At 31.2% G+C, this 26,796-nt stretch overlaps 2 protein-coding genes and 1 long non-coding RNA gene across 4 annotated transcripts in view; 1 reads left to right on the forward strand and 2 right to left on the reverse strand.

The window, feature by feature from the left end:
• LOC105328776 (dynamin-1-like protein) overlaps positions 1-6,335 on the forward strand; it is a 40,672-nt gene extending 34,337 nt beyond the window's left edge. The window contains exons 6-8 of the mRNA XM_066082419.1: positions 4,598-4,743; positions 5,104-5,534; positions 5,892-6,335. Of these exons, the coding sequence (XP_065938491.1) occupies positions 4,598-4,743; positions 5,104-5,170 (213 nt within the window). The 3' untranslated portion in view covers positions 5,171-5,534; positions 5,892-6,335. The remainder of the gene's footprint in view (positions 1-4,597; positions 4,744-5,103; positions 5,535-5,891) is intronic.
• Positions 6,336-15,357: 9,022 nt separating this feature from the next.
• Positions 15,358-19,646, reverse strand: LOC117683003 (uncharacterized). The gene is made up of 7 exons (XM_066083448.1): positions 19,507-19,646; positions 19,283-19,346; positions 18,663-18,751; positions 17,807-18,001; positions 16,781-16,834; positions 16,601-16,691; positions 15,358-16,132 (listed from the first exon to the last, which is right to left on the reverse strand). The coding sequence occupies exons 1-7, from the start codon at positions 19,529-19,531 to the stop codon at positions 16,126-16,128; spliced, it is 525 nt and encodes a 174-aa protein (XP_065939520.1). The 5' UTR covers positions 19,532-19,646; the 3' UTR covers positions 15,358-16,125.
• Positions 19,647-22,080: 2,434 nt separating this feature from the next.
• On the reverse strand, positions 22,081-25,303 carry LOC136274493 (uncharacterized). Of its 2 annotated transcripts, none has more exons than XR_010712861.1 (3): positions 24,670-25,303; positions 24,399-24,498; positions 22,081-23,997 (listed from the first exon to the last, which is right to left on the reverse strand). It is a non-coding gene; the product is annotated as an uncharacterized lncRNA (long non-coding RNA). The 2 variants fall into 2 exon arrangements; XR_010712862.1 differs by having other exon boundaries at positions 24,891-25,302.
• Between the last annotated feature and the right edge of the window lie 1,493 nt (positions 25,304-26,796).

Raw genomic sequence — 26,796 nt, forward strand, 5'->3', positions numbered from 1 at the left:
ATAGGATATAAGTCAAAAAATTATTTTGTGAAATTCTAATTTCAGGCTTAGGCTTATATTCTTTATGTATGAAAAAGCGCCATTTTCCGCAATCGGTTCTATTTTTAGCAACGACCCTAGCTTTTATAATACCGATGGACCACCCAACAGGATAAAATTTGATGAGAACATATCCTCAGATACATGTTTGAAAAATATGAAAAAATTCTGTACGCATTTTATTTATCTAGTGGGGTATGGACCATTACCTTAAGGAGAAAAATCAACAAGATATTTTTGTAATCTAGAATCCCGCAACTTTATCATTAAACAGTTATCAAAGCTAGAAATTGAAAATGTTCAAATTATACAATCACAAGAGAAATGAAAATTTATACAAAAAATGAAAAATTTAGAAAGACATAACTAGACTGAAAAACTTGAACATTTCAAAGTAAAAAAATCTAACAGATCCAGAATCAAATAGTTTAGAAGGTTCAGTCACCAAAGGAGAAGTTTTAAAAACTCTAAAGCAAATGAAAAATGATAAAAGCCCAGGTGCAGATGGTTTTACTGTAGAATTCTTCAAATTTTTCTGGGCAGACTTAGGTGAAAATATGACAAGATCAATGAATGATTCTTACAATAAAGGAGAATTTACAAATACACAAAAATAAGGGATAATAACTTGTATACCAAAACCTGATAAAAATAGGCAATTTTTAAAGAACTGTAGACCTATTACTCAGAAAGGTTAAAAACAAAACTGCTTACAATAATAAATGATGATCAAACCGGTTTTTTAAAAGGAAGATTTTTTGGAGAAAATATTAGAATTGTATATGATATAATGAGTTATACCGAATTCAATGATATTCGTGTCCTATTGTTAATAGATTTTGAAAAAAAAGCATTTAATACAGTTTCATGGGACTTTATATTCCAAACTTTAACCTTCTGTAACTTTGGAGTATCAATCAAAAAGTGGATCAAGTGTTTATATCAGAATATATCCTCTTGTGTTATTCAAAATGGTATACTCTCCCGGTATTTTAACCATCAAAGAGGCTGTAGACAAGGAGACCCAGTATCTTAATACTTATTCATCTCTGCGCAGAAATTTTAGGCATTTTACTCCGAAACAATAGAGATATTAAAGGAATTGAGATTGACGGAGTAGAATATAAGATATCACAATATGCTGATGATACATCTTTGATATCAGATAGGTCAGCATCATCTCTAGATGGTATACTACAAACATTGGACAATTTTGAAGAAATGTCAGGCCTAAAAATTAATTTCAGTAAAACAAACTGATATGGATGAATAACAAAACATTCTCAAAAACTGTTTTTCACAACACAATATGAAGACTTAATTGGGAAGAAACAACGTTCGATTTACTTGGAATAAAGTTTATGTTAACTTAGATGAAATGATAGATCTAAATTATACCAACAAAATGGAACAAATATTAAAGTTAATAAAACAGTGTAAAATAGAAAGGTTACCCCTCTTGGAAAACTATCAATCATTTAAACCCTTTTTATTCCAAAGATGAAACATTTGATATTAACTTAACCAAATCCCCCAAGCCACTACATAAAAAAAATTGAGAATAAACTGTATGAATTTTTGTGGGATGGTAATCTGAACAAAATTAAAAAAGCTGCAGTTATACAAGATTATAAAGATGACGGTCTAAAGATGATAGAATATGCAGATTTTATAATTGCTCTCAAGTTTAGTTGGACAAGACGACTTATATCATGCGCGGATTCAAAATGGAAGAAATTATTTGAATCTGATTTATATGTTACTATACCAGAACTTATGAACTTTGGAGTACACTTTGTCAAAATTCTAAAAGATAGAACAGAAATAAATTCTGAGAGGATGTCCTTGAAAGTTGGATACCGGTTTATAAGGCAAATATTTCAAAACAATGTAAAACATGTCAAACGACCACTTATGGTATAATTCGGATATTACATTGATAAAAAAAACCCCACTCTTTTTTAAAAATTGTTTTGATAATGGGATAAGATACATTGTACATTAGTGACATATGTAATGCAGATGGTAGTTACCTTCCTTTTCACGATTTTAACACTTTTTTCAATGCAAAATCAAATTTTCGTCAATATTCAGAACCTGTTTCAGCAATCAGAAGTTATCAAAAGAAGAATGGCAGATATATAAGGAAGGATTATAATCTAAGATGCCCAAATACAGTAATACATGTAATATTTATGAACTCAAACAAGGGCTGTAAGGAAATGTATAATGCACTTATCTCAAAAAGAAAGAGTTGCCCACATCTGAAAAAATGGGAAGAAAAGAAAAGAAAAGAATGGAACCTTAGTTATAATTTGTCGTTTAAATGAACTAAAAAAACTAGTTTACAATGGCTTCAAACCCAGTTACTTCACAGAATTTCTGCAACAGATAAAGACTTTGTCTTTCTGTGGACAGTTAACAGAAAAAATAAACCATTTATTTTCTGAATGCTACCTCATAAAAAAACTTTAGGACAGAATTAAACACTGGCTTGGTGATTTACAGTTAAATGTGAATTTTGATAATAAATATATTCCGTTTGGTAAATATTTGAACAGTGATAAACATCGCTTTGAAAATATATTAATCTTGATAGTAGAACAATCTCTCTCTCTCTCTCTCTCTCTCTCTCTCTCTCTCTTTCATTGTACAACAGTCGCATATAGACGCAAGATATATCTGAAAATTTTATGTGCTTACATCGCACAACGCTCGCTTAGATCGTGCAAATTTCGTACTAATACCTTTTCAAATGCGATTACTTCGGCAACAGTTCAAATCTAAATTTTCGGTCGCACGAATATTTTGTTGCTTCTGCTCATGCACCAATTGTGAAAGGTGCTTTAGGTATTTGATTTCACAGAAATATGGTTCGACCAATATTATTACCTGGTAGTGTTCCTTCTTCTTGTGAAGTTGCAAAATACAATTTGTTTCTGTTTTCTATTGAACTGATAAGAATACACTACTCCAAATATTTATGTTTAGACTTTAAACAACGGAAGAAGAAAATATAGCGTAGCAAACTCGTATCTAATGATTCACAAAGGTCTGAAACCGAATAACATGAACATTTATTCACTGGTATATAAATATTTGATCATTTAGAATAGTCTTTATGCTAGTAGTGTCTCCTACCTTTGTGATACTTGAAATCACATCTGATGGTTATGGTTTTTATGATGCAGTTTGAAAAATTCAAATATTCTTTGCGTAAAATGGAAATGCCATCCTGTTGACTGATCAGTATGTAATCAATCCTGTGGTTTAAACCCTCGTAGGAGATGTTTGTCTCAAGTTTCCCAGTGCAGGGAATTGAGCAATTTGTTTTATCTATTGAAAATCAAATCAATGATTTATTGAACTACTATTGTTATTTAGCATATCTATTTTCATTATAATAATTATATGGTTTTTACTCCATAGATTTTATTTAAACAATAAATTAACTTCTTTGGTGATTTATGCAGAATATGAAGGTACATTTAGCGACATTACGGAAAAATATACACAACCAGCGTAAGCGGATTATGATATTTTTTTCTGTAATGATCGCTACCTTCATGGCCGCATGAATTATCAAAAAATCCTTTTAATTTTAATATTACTTTTACAACTTTCGTTTAACAAATTATTGAATTGTAAATCACAAAAACAGGTTAAAGTAACTGAATTATTTTTAATGTATAGTACACCAGTGCGTTAGATAAAAATAGCCAAGTTGTCTTATATGAAATTGTATGAGTTTGAAATCATTATGATTATTTAGTGCAGTCTGTGATTTTTCTTGGGATACTGGATTTTAGCTAAAATTTAGTCATGTCCGTTTCTATAAAGCTATGAATCAATTTCTTAGGAAATAGAGGAAAATAGTTGGTAAATGTAAAAATTAACAAATGAACAGAATGGAAAAATATATATTATTATAGTATCAGTCTAAAAATCTATAAAACATGTACAGTTATAACATTTTGCTTCTTTTTTTATGAAAATCAAACCTTCTGGACTCAAACTGTATGGACATCCTTTTTGAAGTAATTCATCGTGCATAAGAATTGCGTCTTCAAGACATAACTTTCTTTGAAAACTAAATTTCAAATATTATTTACATTATTTAACTTTTGATACATGAACAAGGAAAAGTTTTGAACAAGTTTGTAAATATGTCCTTTTAATAATCAACGTTTTGAATCATATAATAATTGGTATATATGTTAGTACAAAAGAGAAATCTTCTGCTTAACTCAGTTAGGCACAGGAATTAGAAATTAGTAAAAACTTTAAAGATTTTCACGTTAATAACGAGTCTACAAAGGATAATAAGGTAATGTAGTGTGACTGTTCCATGCTGACTTTTATATTCATTACTCGTTTAGGAAATTAAAATATTTTAATGGAGAATGGAAATTCATTGCTGTATCAAATGTAAGAACATTTAAAAAAAATTATGATATAATTCTTAACTATACATGTATTGGTCTTAAATTTCAGAAAGTAAACAGTGGTAAAATTTACACAGTTTTGCTCTCTTAGTGTATAAATTTGTTGTTTGCAGAAAGTAAACACTGGTAAAATTTCTAACTTTTTGCGGGGTCAGGGTGACTTCATCACGCTGATTCATCCCAGGCCAGCAATCCGGCCAGTAGTCGACTCGATTCTCCTGCCCACAGTGTTAAAGGGGTCAACCTCCTCTCAGATGTAGTAAGAATTGCATTTGTTTATATTATAAAACCTTAAAAACTTTTTTTTTTCGTGGTACATGTATAATTGAAAATGAATTATGAAAAAAAGCTTTAATTATTTAGGTTTGCAACAATTGATTTTTCATGCAATGCTAATTAATTATTAGCTTTTATTAAATTATTAAATTCCCCTCTCCCAGAAAAAGTTAGGGTAAATGGGGGGGGGGGGGGGTAAAAACACACCAAAACTTGCTTTAGCATATCTTGAACTGTTACCATTTAAGTTCTTTGACATGAATTTTACATAATTGTTTAGATGTAACACTAAAACTGGTTGTTAAATTCAGTATTTAAAATTTGTAGTTTTAATTTTTTACAGCCTCAACAAACATCCAGAAAACCCTGGGAACAAAGAGACTGTGATGTCATTGGTAATTTTTATATGACTGTAAATGCATATCATTTGTAACTATTTCAAGCTGAAGTCATGAACAGGAAAACATTTTGTTAATCTGGAGTTATGATTTATTCATTTATTACTGTAACATAATGTATGAACATGTAGAATTAAAACATGACGTTTTTCTTTTTATGAAAGAGCACTTGATTAGGTCCTACTTTTTGATCGTCAAAAAGAACATCCAAGACACAATACCCAAGGCGATCATGCACTTCCTGGTTAATTTTATTAAAGACAATCTCCAGAGTGAACTGGTCAGCTCTTTGTACAAGAAAGAGGAGCTGGAGTTCCTATTGGAGGAGTCGGAACATATAGCACAGAGACGCAATGAGGCGATCGAAATGTTACAGGTAAGGGCACCAGAGTTATCTTTCTTGCTAGTATTATTAAGTATCTACTGGTGTATGTACATGTTGATGTAACTGTGTTTATTAAGTAAAAATTTTGACATTGAACCGGGGAGGCAAATACTTGGGCTGTATGTCACAGAAAGGGGTATACCAATATTCAGCAACTTACTGTGATTTTTATTTGTATAATGTACATCTTCACTGGTAATTTTTAAGTTTTTGTAAATAAAAGGGCAAATACTGTAATAAAAGTGTGTATATCAAAATTCAAAACCTTTAGTTAATGTTTTAGCAGGTTTTGAATTCAAACTCTGTTGAACTTTAACAGGAAGCTCACAGCCATTCTTTTTTTTCGAGGCACTTCAAAGAGCCAGTCAAATTATTGGAAAGATTCGTGAGATTCATCTGTGGTAAGAAAAACAGCAGAATAAAACAACACAAGAGGAAATTGCTCTATAAAGAGACCAAGTACAAAACAGGGACAGGTGACAAAGATCCCACCCAGCAGTGTTGTTCTGTCAGTCTATAAATCAAACAACTCTGTGTATAGTCCATGTAACAGGGACTTACTACACTACATGTATGATACAGTCCAATTCTTGGCTGTTTTTGTCAATGTACAGGTTGTGTAAAAAATGCTTTCATTTTCAGTTGCATTATATTACCTAGAGTTGTTGGAAATGTTTTGAATGAATTGAATTCTGTATAACCGTATTAAATGTAACTCAATTATCGTTTGTCGTTTTGTATAGAAAAATTAATGATTTTTTAAGGTTTTAACAAAGCTAACATGACTACTTATCCAGGCAACATATTATTCTTGTATTTGTTTGATATATATAGATTAATATGAGGGTTTTTTTTAGTTGATAAGCAATTTTCATAAAATATGGTATGTGTTTATAGTAAATAGTTATATTACTTCTAGATTTGTCAATTTGCTTTGCAATCAATTTGTCATGCAAAAAGAACTTGTACTATGATGTTAAAGACATACCTAAATCACTAAATGGAGTATAGTATCATACTAATGAATGAATGTGATTGATTTACCACAAGCCAGTTGAGAAACAAAATCACTAGTCATTTAATCACAGGTTAAAACTTTACATAACATTAATGTCGCACTGTATGAATTGATTTATTCGGTTTTAAGCTCATACCCTGGTGTTCATGAAGCAATATCACTAGAGATGCAGAGACTACAGTTAGATCAAATTTATATCGGGCATTGAATAACCCATCTTACTAGGGATGTAATACTACCGTATGAACTATTATTTTGTTGATTTTTAATCCTAGCACTCTGCTCCTGTTATGCTTATTTTTCTTTGACTTTATTGTTCTTGTTTCTTCTGATTATTATAACAACTTATTTTTGATAGTGCAGTTTCGTGTGTGAGAATTTTCTTTGTTCTTACATACATGTATAGGTTATGTGCTCTTTGATTCAGTATTTTTTTTGGATGAAGTTTATAGTCACTAATATCTGTAAATCGTCACATTGACTTGTCTTTCAGTTTGTTCATTCTGACAAAATTGTACATGTACATATTCATAAGTATGTGTGTGTATTTTTATGTGTAGATGTATATTTGATTATGATAAACCACTTAAAGTAGATAAGATTAATCAACATGTTTGTACATTGATGTATGTAGCTCACTCTGTAGATGATGGCATTGAATAATGCTTGTAGGAGGCATGTAAACCAACAATTATACAAACACAAAAAAAATCCAACACATAAATCATCTTAGTTAAATATTTATAATATTAACACACACTTTTTCAAAATATAAAAACTGAGCCAAGGGCAATGCTGTAAATTTTGTGTGTAACTTTTTTTTAATAATCTGTAAACGTACATGTATTAGTTTGGCTGTGTATTCTGTTTAGCATTTTTGGCAGACAATGACTTCCAAAAAATCAAGTACATTGCTTAATGTAATGCATACACATGATTGTAAAAAATATCTTCATGGATCAGAAATGTTCTTAATCAAATCAATGCTTACCTTATTAATATTCTCCCAATATTTCGTACATGCTATATTTAATATATTTACAGTTGTTGTTTAGAAATAAATGTCATGTATGCCAGTTGGTTATAAAACCACAATATTGAGTACATCATTCATGTTCATAATAAACGGCATATTATTATATGAATGTAATTAATCTGATGAGTACTTGTCCACTTTTTCATTCTATTGGTAGACATTGAAATGAGAAATGATCTTTGTAATAGGTGTTGTACAAGTGTGAAAGTGGTATGACGATTTTTCTTCTATCTTCTTGTTATCATGAAATTTCTGCATGTACATAGTACATCAAATGTATCAAAGAATAGTAACCCCAGTTACACAAAATTGAAATGTAACATTCAAAGAATAACTCCCTCATTGTATAAAAAATACTGTATACCTGGGGTTTTCCACATGTCACTAAATTTGCAAAAATATGGTAAATATGTTACCTATATGGTAAATATTTAACCTGTTTGACTCATTCATTGTTTGAAAGTTAAAAAAATGTAGTTACTGCAAACATTATTAAATATAATTTCGGCATATTTTGTATTTTTTGCAAAAGTTAGTGATTGTTATAAAAGTGAAAATCACACCATCGCAAAATTACAAAATATATAATAATATATTCAAAATCTTAAGAAATGAACATCTCTTTCTCTTCATTTTGATGGAACAGTAAATTGAAAAGGAGATTTTTTTCTTAAAATCATAAAATGGTTATTGATATGAAGGGAAATAGAAAGTTTGGTAATTTTATGATGAAGTGCTAGATCCTACACTTTTTGCTTATGAGATAAATAATATTTGTTTACATTGAGTGTGTATATACGTGTAGTAGATCTTTATTGACAAAATGGTTTTGGTCTACTTGTAATTTTCATCAACAGTTCATGTACAAAGGGTCATTCATTAAATGATTCAGATTCAACCAATTGTGTCACTTGTTCTCTTTAAAAAGAAATTTCAAAAATTTGTAGAAACACTAGTCAGCAAGAACAAGTAATTTTTTAATACATTCGAATAAAAAATATGTTTCATATTATCTGATGTGTGGTTCCATTAAGATTTTAATGTAAGATAAAACGAGTTTTTAACCCAACTCCACTCTGTAATGATATTCGAATACATTTGGAAGAAAGTTATAAAGTTACTGTAAGTTGTAAGGTATCAATTCATGGAAAGCAAATTTTCTTCAATTTAAACACATGTATGTTAGAATATATTTAGAAAAGTTCATTTCACAATCAAGTGTAATTATATTGGTAATCTTCAACACGCAGAACGGCAGTGAATAATTCATTTCTTACTAATAAAGCAAATTTTAAGGTTAACGACAGTGAATAATTATTCTTTTACTAATTAAGTAAATTTTAAGGTTTTTGAAATCAGCAACTTTGATTAAAATCGTATCGTTAATGTATATATTAATACATTCTCGTCAATGAACTGCTCCAAACCATGATCAAAGAGATTGAAGTCCAAGTTGCTGTGACTTGCTGGTATACAGATTGGCGATGTATGCGGACTCTGTACCGACTTACCACAATTATTTCTGGTTCATGGAATCAGGACTTTACACCGATCGATCGAACCGTTTATTGGTCATTTGATCAGGATATTTTTGAGTATTTGACTTCCTTGTAGAAAGTAGACTCAAGGTCTTCATTGCAATCCAAAGGTCAGCTATATAGAGGAGACTTCAAAGGTTAATTACTAAGTTAGAGTCAAAGTACATGCATTTGGTCTGATATCAAAGCTGTATACATAATATGTGCTGAACAAATAGTTATAAATTAGTATGAAATCTTTTAGGAATTTTCTAAATTGCACGCGTATTTTTACCCCCCCCCCCCTTGCTTATTACCTTTTAGCATGAACAAAGAACTAGATACACTAACCTGACCTATTCTTGAGAAGTTTTTTGAATAGAAGCCATCGCACACAACGAAATTCACATTTTAACTTTCTCATGTGATATCACATAAAATATCTTAATTTAATTGTTGGCGACGGCTGCGGACACATTTTCATCTTCAAAAAACTTTGAGGAAATGCGCCATTTTTCAACATTTTTGACTATATATTAGGAATATGACAAAATGTTGGAGTCAATATTCTTTATGGAAAACAGGATAAGATTGTGTATTTCAGTATTTTATATACACACATGTTTATGATGGTGTATACATATCTTCATGAGATTTAAACACCGTTTGAATTTAAGGGCAAATGTTGAAAGAAACTGTATCTTCTTCTTTGAAAATTGTAATGTAAACTCTAAAGAATTAAAATAAAGGGAAAACCCTACACTGCCTGTAAGTCAGATAGTGAAAAAAATCCCCTGCCTTTATCAATTCTCCTCATTATTTTTGCAAATTGAAGTGCTTGAGCCTGACTTAGATGTCCTTGGTTGATAATGTAGTATACTTTTCCATTATAACATTGTAGACCAGTGCCAAGAGGAATAAAGAAAATTCAAACCCAATTAACAAGAGCGTAAATAATAATAATAAAAACCCCAATGAATCGAGATTATGCATGCCATTTTTAATATGTGTTGAAGTGGGAAGTTGGTATTCTAAAACTTATATAGTTTCTGTAGGACTTAGCATGTCTGAAACTAAATTAGTATATTCCAACGATAAGCAGTAAAAAAAACCCACACAAAACCCCAAACAAAACCAAAACTGTGATATCTTCATTTTAAAAACAAATACAAGAATCCTCTCTATTTAGTCTTCCCATTCTTTCATGTCTTTGAATAACCAATTTAAGTTAGTGGTTGATTAGGCCTTTTTGAGAAAAATGCTATTTTTTCTGTAATAAAGTTAATATCATTGCAAGTTAAATCTACCACATGACTTCAGAAGTACCTCGACGGTTTCTTACCATTATAACTTGTTCATATTTAATCGTTCGTATAAGATTTGAGAGGTTTTCGCCAAAAAAATTAAGAATAAGTTTTGACAGGGAAAATAATTCATTAAAAGATAAAACCAGTTTATTTTATATTTTATACTTTTACATTTACAAATAAATATACATTTTTTTTTTACACATATCTGAATAACAAATGACAATGTATTTTCAATAAAAGGAACGAAATATTCAAGTTACCGCTTCGATTTTATACTATTCTCATTCGGTCAACACATGAGAAAGCAACTTTTCATGGAATTAATTATAATAAAAAAGACAACCAATTTTCTTTTAATCTGCAATATATAAAATGAATAAATGCAAGTAATTTAATAAATTACTTACAGTCTATTTCGAAAATACCATATACAATTTTTTGAACAATGTTACAGATTTATTTCAATTAATTTTCAGAAATAAAGTGATAATGTGAAAAATGTAAAAAGAAAATGTATCTTGCATGGCTTGTAAAAATCATTGTAAAATTCATCTTCGTCTGAAACATTTATACATAATCACTGCAATTAATTATGTAAATATATTACTCAAGGCAGTGCCATTTTCAAATAAATGAATATTTTTCATCTTTCGTCATAAAGAGACAGCATTAAATCATTTAATTAATTCATGAGCTCAAAGGCAGGCAAATAGCAACGGACGAGGATATTTGGTGGTCTTTCTTTTTGGCAATTTTTTTTGTTATACATGCATACATCCTTGCATAGGAACATAAACGCACAAACCAATCATCCACTTTATAATTTCAATAAAAGAGTAAAGAATAACAATGAAATTTGAAGTTGTATGGAAATAAACGAAATACACCTCCTTCTATCGGATCTGGAGTTTGGGGTACGGCGGTTCCAATATATATATATATATATATATATATATATATATATATATATATATATATATATATATATATATATATATATCTACCCTTCTTATTTCTAATAAAAGCTTGTCATAATTTTTTATGGAATCATATTTGTGCCTTGTTTGACCTTTTAAATTCTCTGAACTGAGCGATGTCCAGAACTTGTGTCTAAGCAAATCATCAAAATGTGAATTGTTTAAAAAGTCAGTGACTTATTTAGGACACATTATTTCAGAAAAGGGAATAGAGACTGACCCGGAGAAATTGTCAGCTGTGAAGGAGTGGCCTGCACCTAGAAACCTCAAGCAGCTGAGACAGTTTTTGGGGTTTGCCGGCTATTATCGTCGATTTGTCTCACATTTTGCCCAGATAGTTGCTCATTTGAATGATCTTCTGAAAGGACATGGAACCAACAAGCAGATGAAGAAATACACAAACAAGGTAAAACCTGTTCCCTGGAAGTGGTCTGATAAAGAGGATGAGGCATTTAAGGCTATTAAACAGAAACTTATCCAACCTCCAATTCTTGGTTTTGCAAATTACAAACTCCCATTTACTTTGCATACAGATGCTAGTAGTGTTGGTTTAGGGGCAGTTCTTTACTAAGTGCAAGACGGTAAGACAAAGGTTATAGCATATGCCAGTAGGGGATTACGACCAAGTGAGAGGAATTATCCGGCCCACAAGTTGGAATTTCTGGCTCTCAAATGGGCGATCAGTGACAAATTTCATGATTATCTATATGGAACATCTTTCCAGGTAGTCACTGATAACAATCCTCTTACCTATGTGCTTCATAAAGCTAAGTTAGATGCAACAAGCCAAAGGTGGGTAGCTGCATTGGCAAGTTATAACTTTACTTTAACCTACAGGCCCGGTCGGCAGAATGCTGATGGATTGTCCAGACAGCCAGAGCTGTTCTCCGATGCTGTCAAGGCCATTTGCCAGTCTGTGTTATGTGCTGTACCATACTGTCATAGTATAGGAGCTGACTCTGTAGCTAATTATGAGGAGTCTGGAGATGTTCAACACATAAGTGATATAGATTGGAGAATAGAACAGAGGAAGGACAAGGTGATAGCAAGAGTGATAGGACTTATTGAACAAGGATTTTATCCCAACAGATTTACCAATAATGTGAAGGGAGAGATTTTTCCCGTCCAGAGATTTTGTAGGGAATGGAGGAAACTTCATCTTAAAGATGGGATTTTATACAGGAACGCGAAAATTGAGGACAGAGAGGTGAATCAGTTAGTTATCCCAGAGGTGTACCGAGAAGTAGTTTTTCAGGGAATTCATAGAGATACCGGTCATCCAGGTCAGGACAAGACTCTTTGGTTAGCTAAGCATAGGTATTTTTGGCCAGGTTTGGAAAGGGAAATTAGTCAGAAGGTAGACGATTGCCCTAGATGTATTAGGCGCAAAACCCCAGCAAAGCCTTTTGCTCTGTTGGTCCCAATTGAAAGTACACACCCTATGGAATTAGTGTGCATTGACTTTTTAAGTCTTGAGAAAAGCAAAGGGGGGACAGAGGATATATTGATCATAACTGATCATTTTACACGCTTTGCGCAGGCCATACCTTGCCGCAACCAAAGAGCCACGGTCACAGCAAAGGCATTATATGAAATTTTTTTCCTGCACTATGGTTTTCCAGAAAAACTGCATAGTGATCAAAGCAGGAACTTTGAGTCTAAGGTTATCAAGGAACTGTGTAAAATGTTAGGCATCAAAAAGACTCGCACCACTCCGTATCATCCAATGGGTAACGGATCAGCTGAAAGATTCAACCAGACCCTCCTAAAAATGTTAGGTACATTGGAACATGAACAGAAAGCAGATTGGAAATCACATGTAGCTCCTTTAGTCCAAGCGTACAATGCAACAAAGAGTGACGCGACAGGTTATTCTCCACACTTTTTAATGTTTGGGTGGCACCCACGGCTTCCTATTGATTCTTTTTTAGGTATCAATCCTGATGAGGAGGATCATAAGAATCACAGCGACTATGTTGGTAAGTTACAGATGAGAATGGAAACAGCTTTCAACATAGCAGCAGCTGAAGCAAAGAAGTCTGCAGAGAAGAACAAGGAGAGGTATGATGCTAAGATACGTGAAGCAAGGTTAGAAGTGGGAGACAAAGTGTTGACCAGAAATGTGGGGTTAAAAGGAAAAAATAAATTGGCTGATAAGTGGGATGAACCAATTTATATTGTGAAAGAGAAAATTCCTGATTTGCCAGTTTATAAAGTAAAAACAGAGGGCTGTAGAATGCGGACATTGCATAGGAACATGTTGTTACCCTGTCCCAATCTTTCAGAGGGGAAGAAGCCCCAGCCTAAAGAAAAGCATGACAGAGTGAGATCTAAAGGCACATCTGATGGTTCATTGATTGAAGAGCGGATGTCTTCTAATTCATCAGATTCTGATTCTGATGTGGCTATTATGAGATATGTTACTCGTACGACTGATAGGAACAATGATTCAGAGGATGTGGGTTCAATTTGTTCTGAGGAAGAAAGTTCTTTAACCAAAAATATATCTTTTCCTTTACAGAATGTTAACCAGTCACATCCGAGTGATCTTACAGAGGTGGATGAGTTTGCTGAACAGAATTTTAGTCATCCAGCCTCCATCGATCCTATAGAAGCAAATAAGATAGCAGAACAGAATTTTAGCCTTCCAACCCATATGGATTTGACATAATTGAAGGACATGGCTAAGGAAGAAAACGAAGAGAATGAAGAGACGAAAACTACAAGGGAAAAGAATCCGCCTCTTAGACGATCAGGCAGAGAAAAGAGGAGACCAGATTGGTATGGGAATTGGACAGACAAGTAGTGAATAGAATGTTTTTATGTGGAAAAGACAAAGTGAAAGTGAATGATTTGATATTTTAACCATCTTTTATATTAATTGTCATAATTGTTGTCATATGGTTGTGTTTATAATTGAGGGTAATAAACTGAATTTGTACCTAATCCATACTGAATGTTGTTTAACTGAATCCCCAATATATAATATGCAAATTAAGCAACCTTAGGCAGTAATGCTATTTGAAAATTGCTGTTGATGTGAGAATTGATCGGTTTCAACTGTAAAGTTGTCATGGGTGCATTGTACATTTCTTGATCCATTTGTTGTTGATCATGGATGTTGGTCATCTGGGGAAAGTCTCAGTTAGAGGAATTGGTTTGGATTAAGGTTTATGTATATGTTTGTAAATAGTGATTATTTGTTCTGATGATGGGTTTTATATATCAAGCTGGTGGTTATCTTGAGTGAAGTTCCCTGATATTTAGTGTTTGTGCTAAATGGTTATGATTGCTTGGTGATCAATAGAATTTTATTAATAAATAAATTGTTTATTTCAGACCATGTCAGGAGCCATTTAAACAAAAGGGGGGAATATGTAACCAGTGTAAGTAATTAATATATAATGTTTGTCTATTTGTAAACGTAATTGTTTCTGTGTGCATGTGTGTGTGTTTTATTTACATCTCCAGGTGAGATTGTCCACGTGTAATTGTTTATTTTTATTTGACCAATCGACTACCCGTTTGACCTGTCTGACAACATTCTAAATTTAACTTCTACTAACTAATCTTCCCGCCTAACTAACCAGGCCCGCGCACACTTTGTCTTGCCTTGAGAGGGGACAGACCTGCATGAAGATTAAGCGCAAGCTTTGTCTGCGATTAGCTGCCGGTGTCTGGTAATTCTTGTGTAATTTATTACTTATAAATATATTCTATGTTTATAATTTAACAATTCCATGCTATATATTAAATAATCTTTATCCAAGTTATTGTACCGTATTCTGAGATAATTGTCAAATGAGTCAATGTTGTATGTTTCAGGTTTTTCGTATATATTGAATAAATACATTGTATGACCCTCACTGGTGTTCTGTCTACTGCCTGGGTTACATATATATATATATATATATATATATATATATATATATATATATATATATATATATATATATATATATATATTTAGGAGAGCTTTACGAAGTACTGATATATAGGACGCACAACAGTTCTAAGATATCATCGAGGGCATACCTGCTGGTCTCAATCACACAAAATATTAATAATATATCTACATGTGTATTTGAAAATCCAGCAATATGATACATGCTTGAATAATTAATACCTATAAAGGAAAAAGTTTTTAAATGTTAAAATTCCCCTGTGTAACATATTTTGTGAATTTACAAGTATTCAAAATCCATAAACAATCATTAGCTTTGATACTCAAGCATTTTTGAATAAAAATGAATTGAAATTGTATTTCCAGAACAATACCAAATGGCAATGCACTTAAAGCAGTATGAAAGAGTTTGAAATCAATTTTAGATATAAATAATATTTGATATAACTAAGAATTATTTAATTTAAAAAAGATCCACATTTTCCCGTAGACGACAAGATGAACAGAAAGCCCCGCATTAAAATATTCTGTTCCTAGGCCAATTTTTGTTGTTCAAGTTCAAAGTACTTTTTACTATCTCCACTTTCTCTTTGTTGCTCATCCTCTTTAACACTACAACAGAATGACTGAGTCAGACTCAGTCGAGATCCGTTAGATGAATGATTTGATGTTCTCAGTTTGCCCGAATCAGTATCATGAATTAAAGTTGTTGATTTTCCAAGGCTTTCCATTTCCGCTAACGTATGGTAAGTGTTGGATGTCCGTGACCTTGCGCTAAGAGGACTATTATCCTTAATTGAGGGAACTTGAGTTGCCTTTACTAGCATCTATTTTTAGAAGAAAAATAAAATATAAATCAAGATGTATTAAACTATTTTGCTTTCTGTATTTCTTATAAATACAAAAATCTAGTAGAAGATCTCCTCGCTCCAGGCGAAGATTTTTTTATTCTTTAGCATGAAAATGCTAAAGCGATATTTAAAAAAATGAACTCAATACAATACAAAAATGTATTTCGTAATAACTTGAAAATTTTGTGTTGTTTAATTACCCTCAGTTCTTCAATTTCTGTGTACACAACCGGATTATTAATGGATTGACTGGTTGGATTCAGGTCCAAGTTTTTATGGTAAAGATGCCTTTGTCTACATTTATCAATATAAATGTAAAATCTGCATCTTCTTACTTTCTTAATTGTGAACAGTATGCAATGGAACAAAGGAATGCGTAAACCAAAGATTAAATTAAAAATTGCTGTCTGTTATTTATAAGCTATTTAATGAAAGAACACTTACCGCAAGATTTTTAAGATCCAGCCACCAAGTGAGGTCAGCACAACTCCAAACAAGCAACCAATAACAACACTTACAAAACCAATCGAAAAACCTTGCATTTTAAAAGAATAATTTGTTGAGTATTTATTAATATATTAGGTATTTGATTTCACAGAAATACGGTTCGACCAATATCATTACCTGGTAGTGTTCCTTCTTCTTGTGAAGTTGCACAATCCGATTTGTTTCTGTTTTCTATTGAATTATATAAAAATACACTACTCCAAATATTTATGTTTAGACTTTAACGAGGCCGAGTACAGAACGAGTACACACGTTTCATTTGTATTGTGTCGTCATATTTTTGCTTTGTTGACTCAATGGCGTGATAGTTTCAACTGCAGATATTCAGCGAAATAGCTCGTTTGACGCGTAAAATTGATTTTATATTGTGGAATAAACATAAGTATCTCGAAGTATGAGCTATATTTGGGCTTGTGTCGAAAACGTGAAGTGGGTTCAGCAAGCCTAGCCCTCTCACGTTTTCTTAACCCGCCTAAATATAGCTTAATTCATATATTTCAAGACAGTAACCATGTATTTTATATTAATGACCCTTAATATGTGATGTTATATATTTATTTATTACTTAAATATGTCTGAATGTTTAAATACTACTATAAAGGTTATCATTTCCGTCTTTGTCAAATAAAATTTAGCCATTATCTGACAAACTGGGAAATTGGGCATACAAAAACAACTTTGATAAGATCCCTGGAACAAACCAGGAGGTAAAAGGTTTTTTTTATGTGACCATTTGATGCCTTTTAGCAATAACTTTAATATGTAAAACAGAAAAAGAAAACCCTATGGCAGAAGTTTAAAAAACAATGTGCAAAATTTATACATTTCAAGCAAAATCCCATAGGGTCCTATGTTAAAAATTAACAAACTTTGAGATGACCCCTAAAACAAACGGTGTCGCAAATGTCTAATTTTTTTTATCTTAAAATAATAATTATATCAGTAGAAATTCATGTAAAAAATTTCATTCAAAAATCTAGGGCAGAAAAAATAAGACCCGGCCTCGTTAAACAACGTAAAAAGAAAATATAGCGTTGCAAACTCGTATTAAATGAAAGGTTAGAAACTGATTAACATGAACATTTATTCACATGGTAGATAAAAATTTGATCATTTAAAATATTCTTTATAGTATTGGTATACCTTTCTGATACTTGAAATCACATTTGATGGTTATGGTTTTTATGATGCAGTTTGAAAAATTCAAATATTCTTTGCTTAAAATGGAAAGTCCATCGTTTTGACTGATCAGCATGTAATTGATCCTATGGTTTATACCCTGGAAGGAGTTGTTTGTCTCAAGGTTTGCAGTGCAGGGTATTGAGCAATTTGTTTTATCTATTTGGAAATCAATAATTGATTGAACTATCATTGTCATTTAGCATATCTATTTTCATTATAATTAACTATTTTATGTTTTTTACTCCATAGATGTTATTTAAACAAAAAAATAATTTCTTTGGTGATTTATGCGGAATATGAAGGTACGTTTAGCGACATTGCTAACAAAAATACATAATCTGCGTTAGCGGATTATGTTATTTTTTCTGTAATGATCGCTACCTTCATGACCGCGTGGATTATCAAAGAAATCCTTTTAATGTTTATATTAATTTTACATTTTTCTTTTATTGAATTGTAAATCGACAAAATAGGTCAAAGCAACTAAATTATTTTTAATGTCAACCAGTGCGTTAGATTAAAAAATAGTTATGTTATATGAATTTGTTTGAGTCTGACATCACTATGATTATCTAGGGCAGTCCGTGATTTTTATTAGGATACTGGATTTTAGCTAAATTTCAGCCATGCCCGTTTCTATAAAGCTATGAATAACAATTAGTTTTCTTGAGAAATAGAGGAAAAAATAGTTGGTAAATGTAAATATTAACAGATAAACAGAATGGAAAAAAATATATATTATTATAGTAATATTTCAAAAATCTATTAAACATGTACAGTTGTAACATTTTACTTCTTTATTTTATGAAAATCAAACCTTCTGGACTCAAACTGTATGGACATCCTTTTTGAAATAATTCATCGTGGATAAGAATTGCATCTTCGAGACATAACTTTCTTTGAAAACTAAATTTCAAACATTATTTACATTATTTAACATTTGATACATGAACATGGAAAAGTGTTAAACAAGTTTGTCAAGATATCCTTTTAATGATCAACGTGTTGATTCACATTATAATTGGTATATATGTTTAGTACAAAAAAGAAATCTTCTACTTAACTCTGTTAGGTTTAAGAGTTTTCTTAACAATGTGTTTTAAAACCACGTCTAAGACTGTGCAGTAGAACACATCACAAAAAATCGATACAGGGACTGTTTGATATAGAAATATCTTGAAAATGCTATTTACTCAGCCAAAAAAAAAATGAATTGAATATGAAAATTATTTAATATATCATATTCAATTTCAAACTATGAATGTTTATATTCAATTTTTTAACAATCTTTTTTGTTCACTCAATTCCAAGTAAAAATATCTTCCTTTAAAAAATGATAACGGATATGCTATTTAATAGTCTGGAAGAGAATTCACTTTTCATATTATTTTATAAATATTTCTGTTAAAAGAATTTTTTTTTTACAAACGTTCTTACGCCGGGAGAGTAGTTGTTTCGGAAGAAAATCCCCTTGTACTCACATGGAACACAATCAACGTCTCTACAGTGACAAAAATAACTTTGCTAGATACCATTATATTGAAAATAGCAAATGTTGTACACATTACAAGAAAATTTAAGAAATCTAAATCTAAAGCAATTAATGTCACAACAATGTCGTCATGCTACTCTGCCACCAGTTAAATAAGTTATATACTTACTACAAAGTATAATCATAATATCCATGTTTTAAAGAACCCGTTGAAGAAAAAGTTCGATACACATGCAAGTATGTGATCTCTTTACAGATACACGAGACAAACCCTATGTTTACCACAGTAAGAATTAAAACAGGAAACGATGAATTTTTTTTTTTAAATTTGTCATTTCATATATAACACATATCATGACAGTTGTTTAAACAACGGAAAACGAAATGAAAATGATAAATTGGAAAGAGAGACACCACTATTTTGAGATGTCTTAATCATGTGACCGATCTTCAAAAAATTAAAGAAATATTGTCATGCAAATTTGTATGTTTTACAACCTATTTCTTCTTCTTTTTTTTTTTTTATCTCATGTTACTTTTGTAAGTAACCATAAATATGCACTTCCATGTGCATATTTAAAAAAAAGACCCAAGTAAAAGGTACGAGCTATATTATAAATTGCTTAGTACATATATAACATTATCATTTAATGATATCTTGTCTTACAAAATTTCTAATGTTGGATTTGGTAAAAAATATGAAAATGATATGAAACGTGATATATTTAATAAGCTTTGTCGTTGTTATGATTAATTCAATATAATTTCTTGTTCACAGTTGTTTCAAAAAAGAACCATTGTTAAAATCCTAAAGTAAAAGGATATTTTGTCGTTGAATTTCAAGAAAATAGTTTTCAAACATTTCATTTTGTAGTAAATTTGAAATTTAAACGAACGATTCAATAAAAGCACATCGTTTGATGGTTTTATTGGTCGGATGGATTCATCTTTTTAGCTTTATCGTCATTTAAATACCTGTAGTCTTTCAGTAAAACATGTGTTTATCAGATTACATTGTATCATATCTTGGTAGAATAATAAATTTTTATAAATCTGGAATTTTTTGTGCTTTAGATTTTTTTTTGGAATAGTATGTTGGGTGGTCTGAAGTTGCAATCCGTTTAAATGCTATCATACTTTCATTATATTTTAAGTCATGTTTGCGACAATGTAATTTTAAAATAGTCACCCCCTTGAAGACATAAACTACGATTTTAATTCTAAAGTTAACGAACTAAGTAAAGAAAGTAAAATAACCCTCGATATCACATTCTCTAATTTTTATAAGATAAATGAAATAAAAGAAAAAAAAGCCCATAATATATATATATATATATATATATATATATATATATATATATATATATATATATATATATATATATATATATATATATATATAGATCTTGCTCTAAATTATCATGTCCTTGTTTATTGGAACCGTAGGCAATATTCCCACGATCACTGCCAGAAGGGAAACGGAAAAATACATTTCCCACTTGTTAAAAACTCTAAAAAGTTGGAAAAGCAATTAAAGGAAGGATAAAATCTAAGCATAGTGTAACAGGAAGTTTTTTTTTAAACATAGATGTTATGTTTTGACCCAAAAAAAGAATTAGTAAATCAAACTTTTTTCTTTCGACACGATCTATAAAAGGTTTTTATCACGTTTTCAAAATTACCTTAGAAATATTCTATGGTACATAAGTATCTAGAATATTGTTGAGTTATTGTTCTTGAAATTGAATAAATACTTATTTTAAGCATCATAGTTTGAATTTTACAAAATGCATATTTCAAATGTGATAGCTGCGCCATCTTGTGTAATGTTATAGGGGTCAAACGCTAATACTTCTAGTATAAAATGAAAGTGTTTTAATATTAATTTCAAATAGTATTTCTCATTTTGTCAGGACACATTAATTAAATAGTAAACAATACAATTCACAAGTTTGACTAGCCGTTCGGTCATTTTGAATTCCGTATGCTGTAAATTCTCAGTATTTTTTCTCTTAGAAATGGCCCTCATTTTGATCTTTATTATATCGATATTATTAATGAAAAATTGGAATGACAAATTCAGACGCGATGTACATAAGTTTGTCAAATTTTGTACCTGTTTTACAATACTTACTGATATGCATCAAAAGTAGATGTTCAATTAATAAAAGAAACCACACGTTTTGTATATCGTCATAAATTGCTTGCTCCGATTTCAAAAAAAAAACTTAAGTCGTTACTATAAAAGATTAGCAATTTTCCGTAGAAGAAAATCACTTTAAAAAAGAAGAAGAAATATTTCAAAATTATAAACGCGACACTGGATGAAATATCTGGTTTCAGCGCTGCGGAAACCCTTTGGAAACTCTGCGGAAACTTAAGGTTACTTTAAGTTTCCGACAGGTTTCAGCAAGGAAACTTCAAGTTTCATTAAGTTTCCGCAGTGCTGAAACTTAGGCTGTCCATGAATCCAAATGGTTTCCGCAACGGAAACTTACTGAAACTTGATGTTTCTGCATAGTTTCAATCTCCATATACGTTTGGGATACATATTGTTTACAAATGGTTTCCGTGACGGAAACTTACTGAAACTTGAAGTTTCTGCATAGTTTCAACCTCCATATACAATTGGGAAACATATTGTTTACGAAGGGTTTCCGCAACTGAAATTTACTGAAACTTTTTATATTTTTGCTTTCACAAAAGCTGAGCAAGGTTTCTACTTTATGTAAAAACAAAACAATTTCAAACAGTTCCAAATTTATTTTGTTCAAAAATCTGAAATTGTTTCCAATAATAAATAAAATACAGCCAAGATACAATAATGGAGAAACATCCGTATGGCAATTCCCTTATTAGGGACTTTTATTTAAAAAATGATAAAATTGCACAAGAAAAAAAACTCCCATAGAAATCTTTACATTTGTATTTTTTTCATCTCGATTAAATGCCTATCAAATCTCCCTTTAAAAATGCAACAAAGATCTTACTTTTTAAAAAATATGAATGCAATTTACAAAATAACTGCACGTACATGAATAAACAAAGAAAACTTCACTGTTACATGAACATGATACACTTGTCTCAATTTGTTTTGAACTACAATGAATATGTACACCATAACATATTTTTGAAAAGTCTAAAGTATCCATCTTTAAAAAAAAAAATACACTACAAGATAGTAGTTGACTATAGAGGTTTGACCCAGATTTGATTTGAATATGTCAATAAATTCCAAAATGAGGTCAAAGTGACCCACTTACAAGTTGGGATAAACCTTTTCTTTGTTAGTAATATAATCTAATGTTTTACAATAGAACAGGATTTGATATCATTTTTTTGATAATCCATTAAGTCCAAAGTGAACTTTTCATTTCCACCCATGATGTACCAACTGATCAGATTTTAATATCATAAGCCTGTCAGTATTTAATAGATGACCCAGAGGGAGATATGAAAAGCTTGTTGGCCAATAAAAAGCTAACAATGGAGCAGTCTGTCAAATCATGTGCAAAAATATGATGTACACATTTAATTAATTATGCTGATTGCAACACACTTCATTCCTGATGAATATTCTTCTTTACACACGGTTTACCTTCCTACATTTCACTACTTTACCTACATTAATATTTTTAAATCCAAGACATGAAGTAAAATATACATTGTTTATATATGACAAGTATTACTACATGTACATGTACTTGCTTTTTGTAGCATGAATGTATAAAATACAAAGTATCACACAGATCATTCACCTTACAATTCTCATCAATACCAGCATTTTACTTATGATATAAAAGCTAATTCCAATTATATATTAGTTACATAACACAGTTTAAAATAAAACCCACATGGAAACAACTTTCCATCCAAGTAATTTTGTTATATAAAAATTGTAATACATGGGGTATATGTTGTCTTTATATATTTTCATATACGACATAATTGAATATTGTTTGGTGTATTTTATCATTTCTATGACCCATGCATTCATCTCCTAATGCAGTGTTTTTACATTTAAGATTGGTTTTTTAATTTTTCATATATTGCTGCAAATAAAATCTAAGTTATCAAGAAATGTTTAAACAAAGAAAATGGAAAAAAATGTAGTTAACACTTATCAACTTGGAGGTGTGAGGATATATGTTACATGGAGTCCAATATTTTATGCAATATTTGCAAATATAACAAATTATTTAAGAAAATGAAAGTTAATATCTGCAAGGTCTAATCAATCATTTAATAAGTCAAAACCATGTGATTTTCTAAGATTCTAGCTTACAGACAGACATTGTAATATACTGGTATTTGATCATATAAGAAAAGTACTTTTATAGTTTATAGGTTTTTTGAAATGAGAATACTTTACAGTTAAAAAGTCTTGTTCTGCAGAGGTTTAGTCGGATCGTAGAGATGTGTCCATTCGAATCAATAAGGAGTGTCCTTGGCTGTTGTTGATGTAACCCGAGTCGTAGTTTATGGAAATAGGCCTTTTTGGGGGACTTTCAAGCATTGTCCAGACCGGTGAAGCACTCATATGATCACATCATGGCTACAGCAGACTTAGTAGTTCTGGACAGTGGTAGCATTAAAATTCTTCTTCTTGCGATGAACTTGTTCCTTTCACTGGGCTGTACTTTATGTCTGTTCTATTTATCTTAAACATGAATAATAAAGTTTCATTTAGATTTGTAAACAATAAACATAAGTCATTCAGCCTAACATGTAATAAAAGCATTCTGAATAAAATTCTGAATAAAGAAGCTACTATGCAGTTGCCAGTTGCTGTTTAAACTATGTCATATAATGACTACAGTAGTATCTGGTCTAAAATGTTTCATTTTATGTTTGAAGCTATGTTATTTTCATTTTGATTCAATTATTGTTTGTTGAACAATGGAAAAACTTATCAACAATAAGTGTGTTCCCCCCCCCCCCCCCAATCAACCTCCTTTTCAAGAACTTAGACCTGGATTTCCCAAAAATTACTACAGTAAATTATAAACATCCAACACATGTATAAGTTAATGGTGAAAATAATCAATTTCAAAGCAATACCTTGCATTCACATCGTCCAGCTGGTCAAAACATTCACCCGAATCACCGAACAGAGGATGCAACTAATCACCGGAAACATTGACTTTGTATGCTGTCAATACTGGAAAAGATAAACGTGAAAGATTTCATTTTCCGGATTTAATTAATAAATTTTTTTCGTTACATTTAGAGTTTGTAAATCGTAAAATGTGCGAAAGATTCATTGTTCGTCTTGTTTACCAACCAAGCATTCATATATTAGGGACGTTTATATAATTATATATGTGTATACCCTGGATAATCTTGATCATCATGCATATAAAGTTGGTTAATGGTTAACTTGGTCAAAACGTATATTTAAAAGAGATACGGTAATAAAAATTAAAACGCCGAACCAAGTTTGAAAAAATGACGCCATCTTGATTTGATGGCGCGAGATCTCGTTTACAAATGAGAGATAAATTAGAGCCTTGAAAATGTTATTGGGAGTATCTATGTTGTGAATTAAGTTACCTTGACATGAGTTCTTCGTTCCTGCATTATCTCCTTGTTGTAGAGGCTATTAATGCTTCTCAATTCTCCATTTTACAACAGCACCTTCTTGTCCATTTTAACCTTCGCTCGGAATCATAAAGTGCGCCAATACTGACCAATCAGAACCCGCTAAATCTTGGAAAAGTGCATCTTGGGATAGTTTAAAATGAATAATGTTGAACATGTTTAATCAAAATTATCATTTTTTACCGAATAGTATACTTTTTACATGTATATTTATTTTAAATAAGAACTGTCGGAGTCAGTATTTCCTGGTTAAATACGACAAAGTATTGGCGTGTGTTTGTATTTGTAACACGTGATTAACCCAAAAAAAAAATGGCCGACCGTTTGTTTACAAATGTCTAATGAAATTAAACAAGTTTTAATGAGACATATGTATCAGATTTTGTCTTTAAATATATTAAATTATTTACATGCCAAACTAAATATGATAGAGCCATATATAGTTGACTGACAAGTTAGTCTTGACTTGTCCAATTTTCACCGCGATTCTAAGCACGGTCATATTCTTATTCAAAATATAGAGGTGTGAAAAATATTATGTTTATCACAGAGCAGGTTCTGCATGAACACACAGAAATCACAAATATAATTAGATGCCGATCAATTAACGGGGTCCGGTTAACAGCGTTCACCCGTACGGTGAATTTACAACTACGATGAATTGATGGCAATTATTTTACAGTTACACATGTGCACTGATTGGTCATGCGATGAACAGTACGTTAAGAATACTTATGAAATTAAGATACAAACGCGTTAAACAAGCCGGGAAGTAAGACGTACACGTCGGACTGATATATAAACAAAATATAATATTAATTATTTGGTATACTTTCTACATCAAATGTATACGAATGTATAATCAAATTTTAAAAATGGGATTAAAATCACGTGCACCACATGGCTAGTGCTGGATTTTAAACTGATTTTGTAATATAACGTATAACTTCAGTAAAATTATAAATAATGCTTATTATATCTTATAACAGAAACATGTGCATGTTTCATAAACATGTATCAATATCTGTGTTTACAGTACAGAAAGTAAATACAAAGTATAGAAATGCACGAATCACATAGGCGTCGAACCGGGGGGGGGGGGGGGGGGGGGGGCTAGGGGGGGGGGGTTAGTGCAAAGTAAGACTTAACCAATAGGCATATAGCCCCCCCCCCACTTTTTCTCGCCGGAAATGTAATTGTTCCTAAATTTACCTTGAAAGATTGAGAAGTTGGGGTAATAGGCATACTAGCCCCCCCCCCCCCCCCCCCGCCCCACGGATTAGGATTTTCATGATTTTGGGAATTAGGGTTTTTTCTCAATATTTCTGAGGATTAGTCCAGCCCCCCCTTTCAATTTGCTTCCGACCTCAGTGAATCATGATACAGTCATACATGTTGTTAAGTCTGAAATGCATGTAAATAATTAAACAATTATTATATTAGACTCAAACTCCAAGTGGGTTTTACTTGTTATTATCAACTGTAGACTTTTTTCCAAAAAAATTCCTGTGTACATGTGTTGGCGTGGTATTAAAAAAGAAATGAATTAGCTCTAAACTTCAGGTTGTACGAATATTTGGTACGATTTGTAAAAATTTACAACGACTTTACCTTAATTTGTTTGCTTAATTAGTTACTGTACCTCAGGTTCATTCAAATGATAACTAAATGATTTAAGAAGGAGTGTTACAAAATAGGTATATTAATTTATTTTACTAAATAATTATAATTTACTTATCAGTTTTACTAACTCAGGTACACACAAATTGAAAAAAAATTCCCGCCGGGCTCCAGTTATAAACTCGCGCTTCGTACTGTGTATATGTTATGTAACAGTCTTTTGTTCACTCCTGACAGA

This window comes from Magallana gigas, chromosome 4, assembly GCF_963853765.1.
Source record: "Magallana gigas chromosome 4, xbMagGiga1.1, whole genome shotgun sequence".
Classification (NCBI taxonomy): domain Eukaryota; kingdom Metazoa; phylum Mollusca; class Bivalvia; order Ostreida; family Ostreidae; genus Magallana; species Magallana gigas.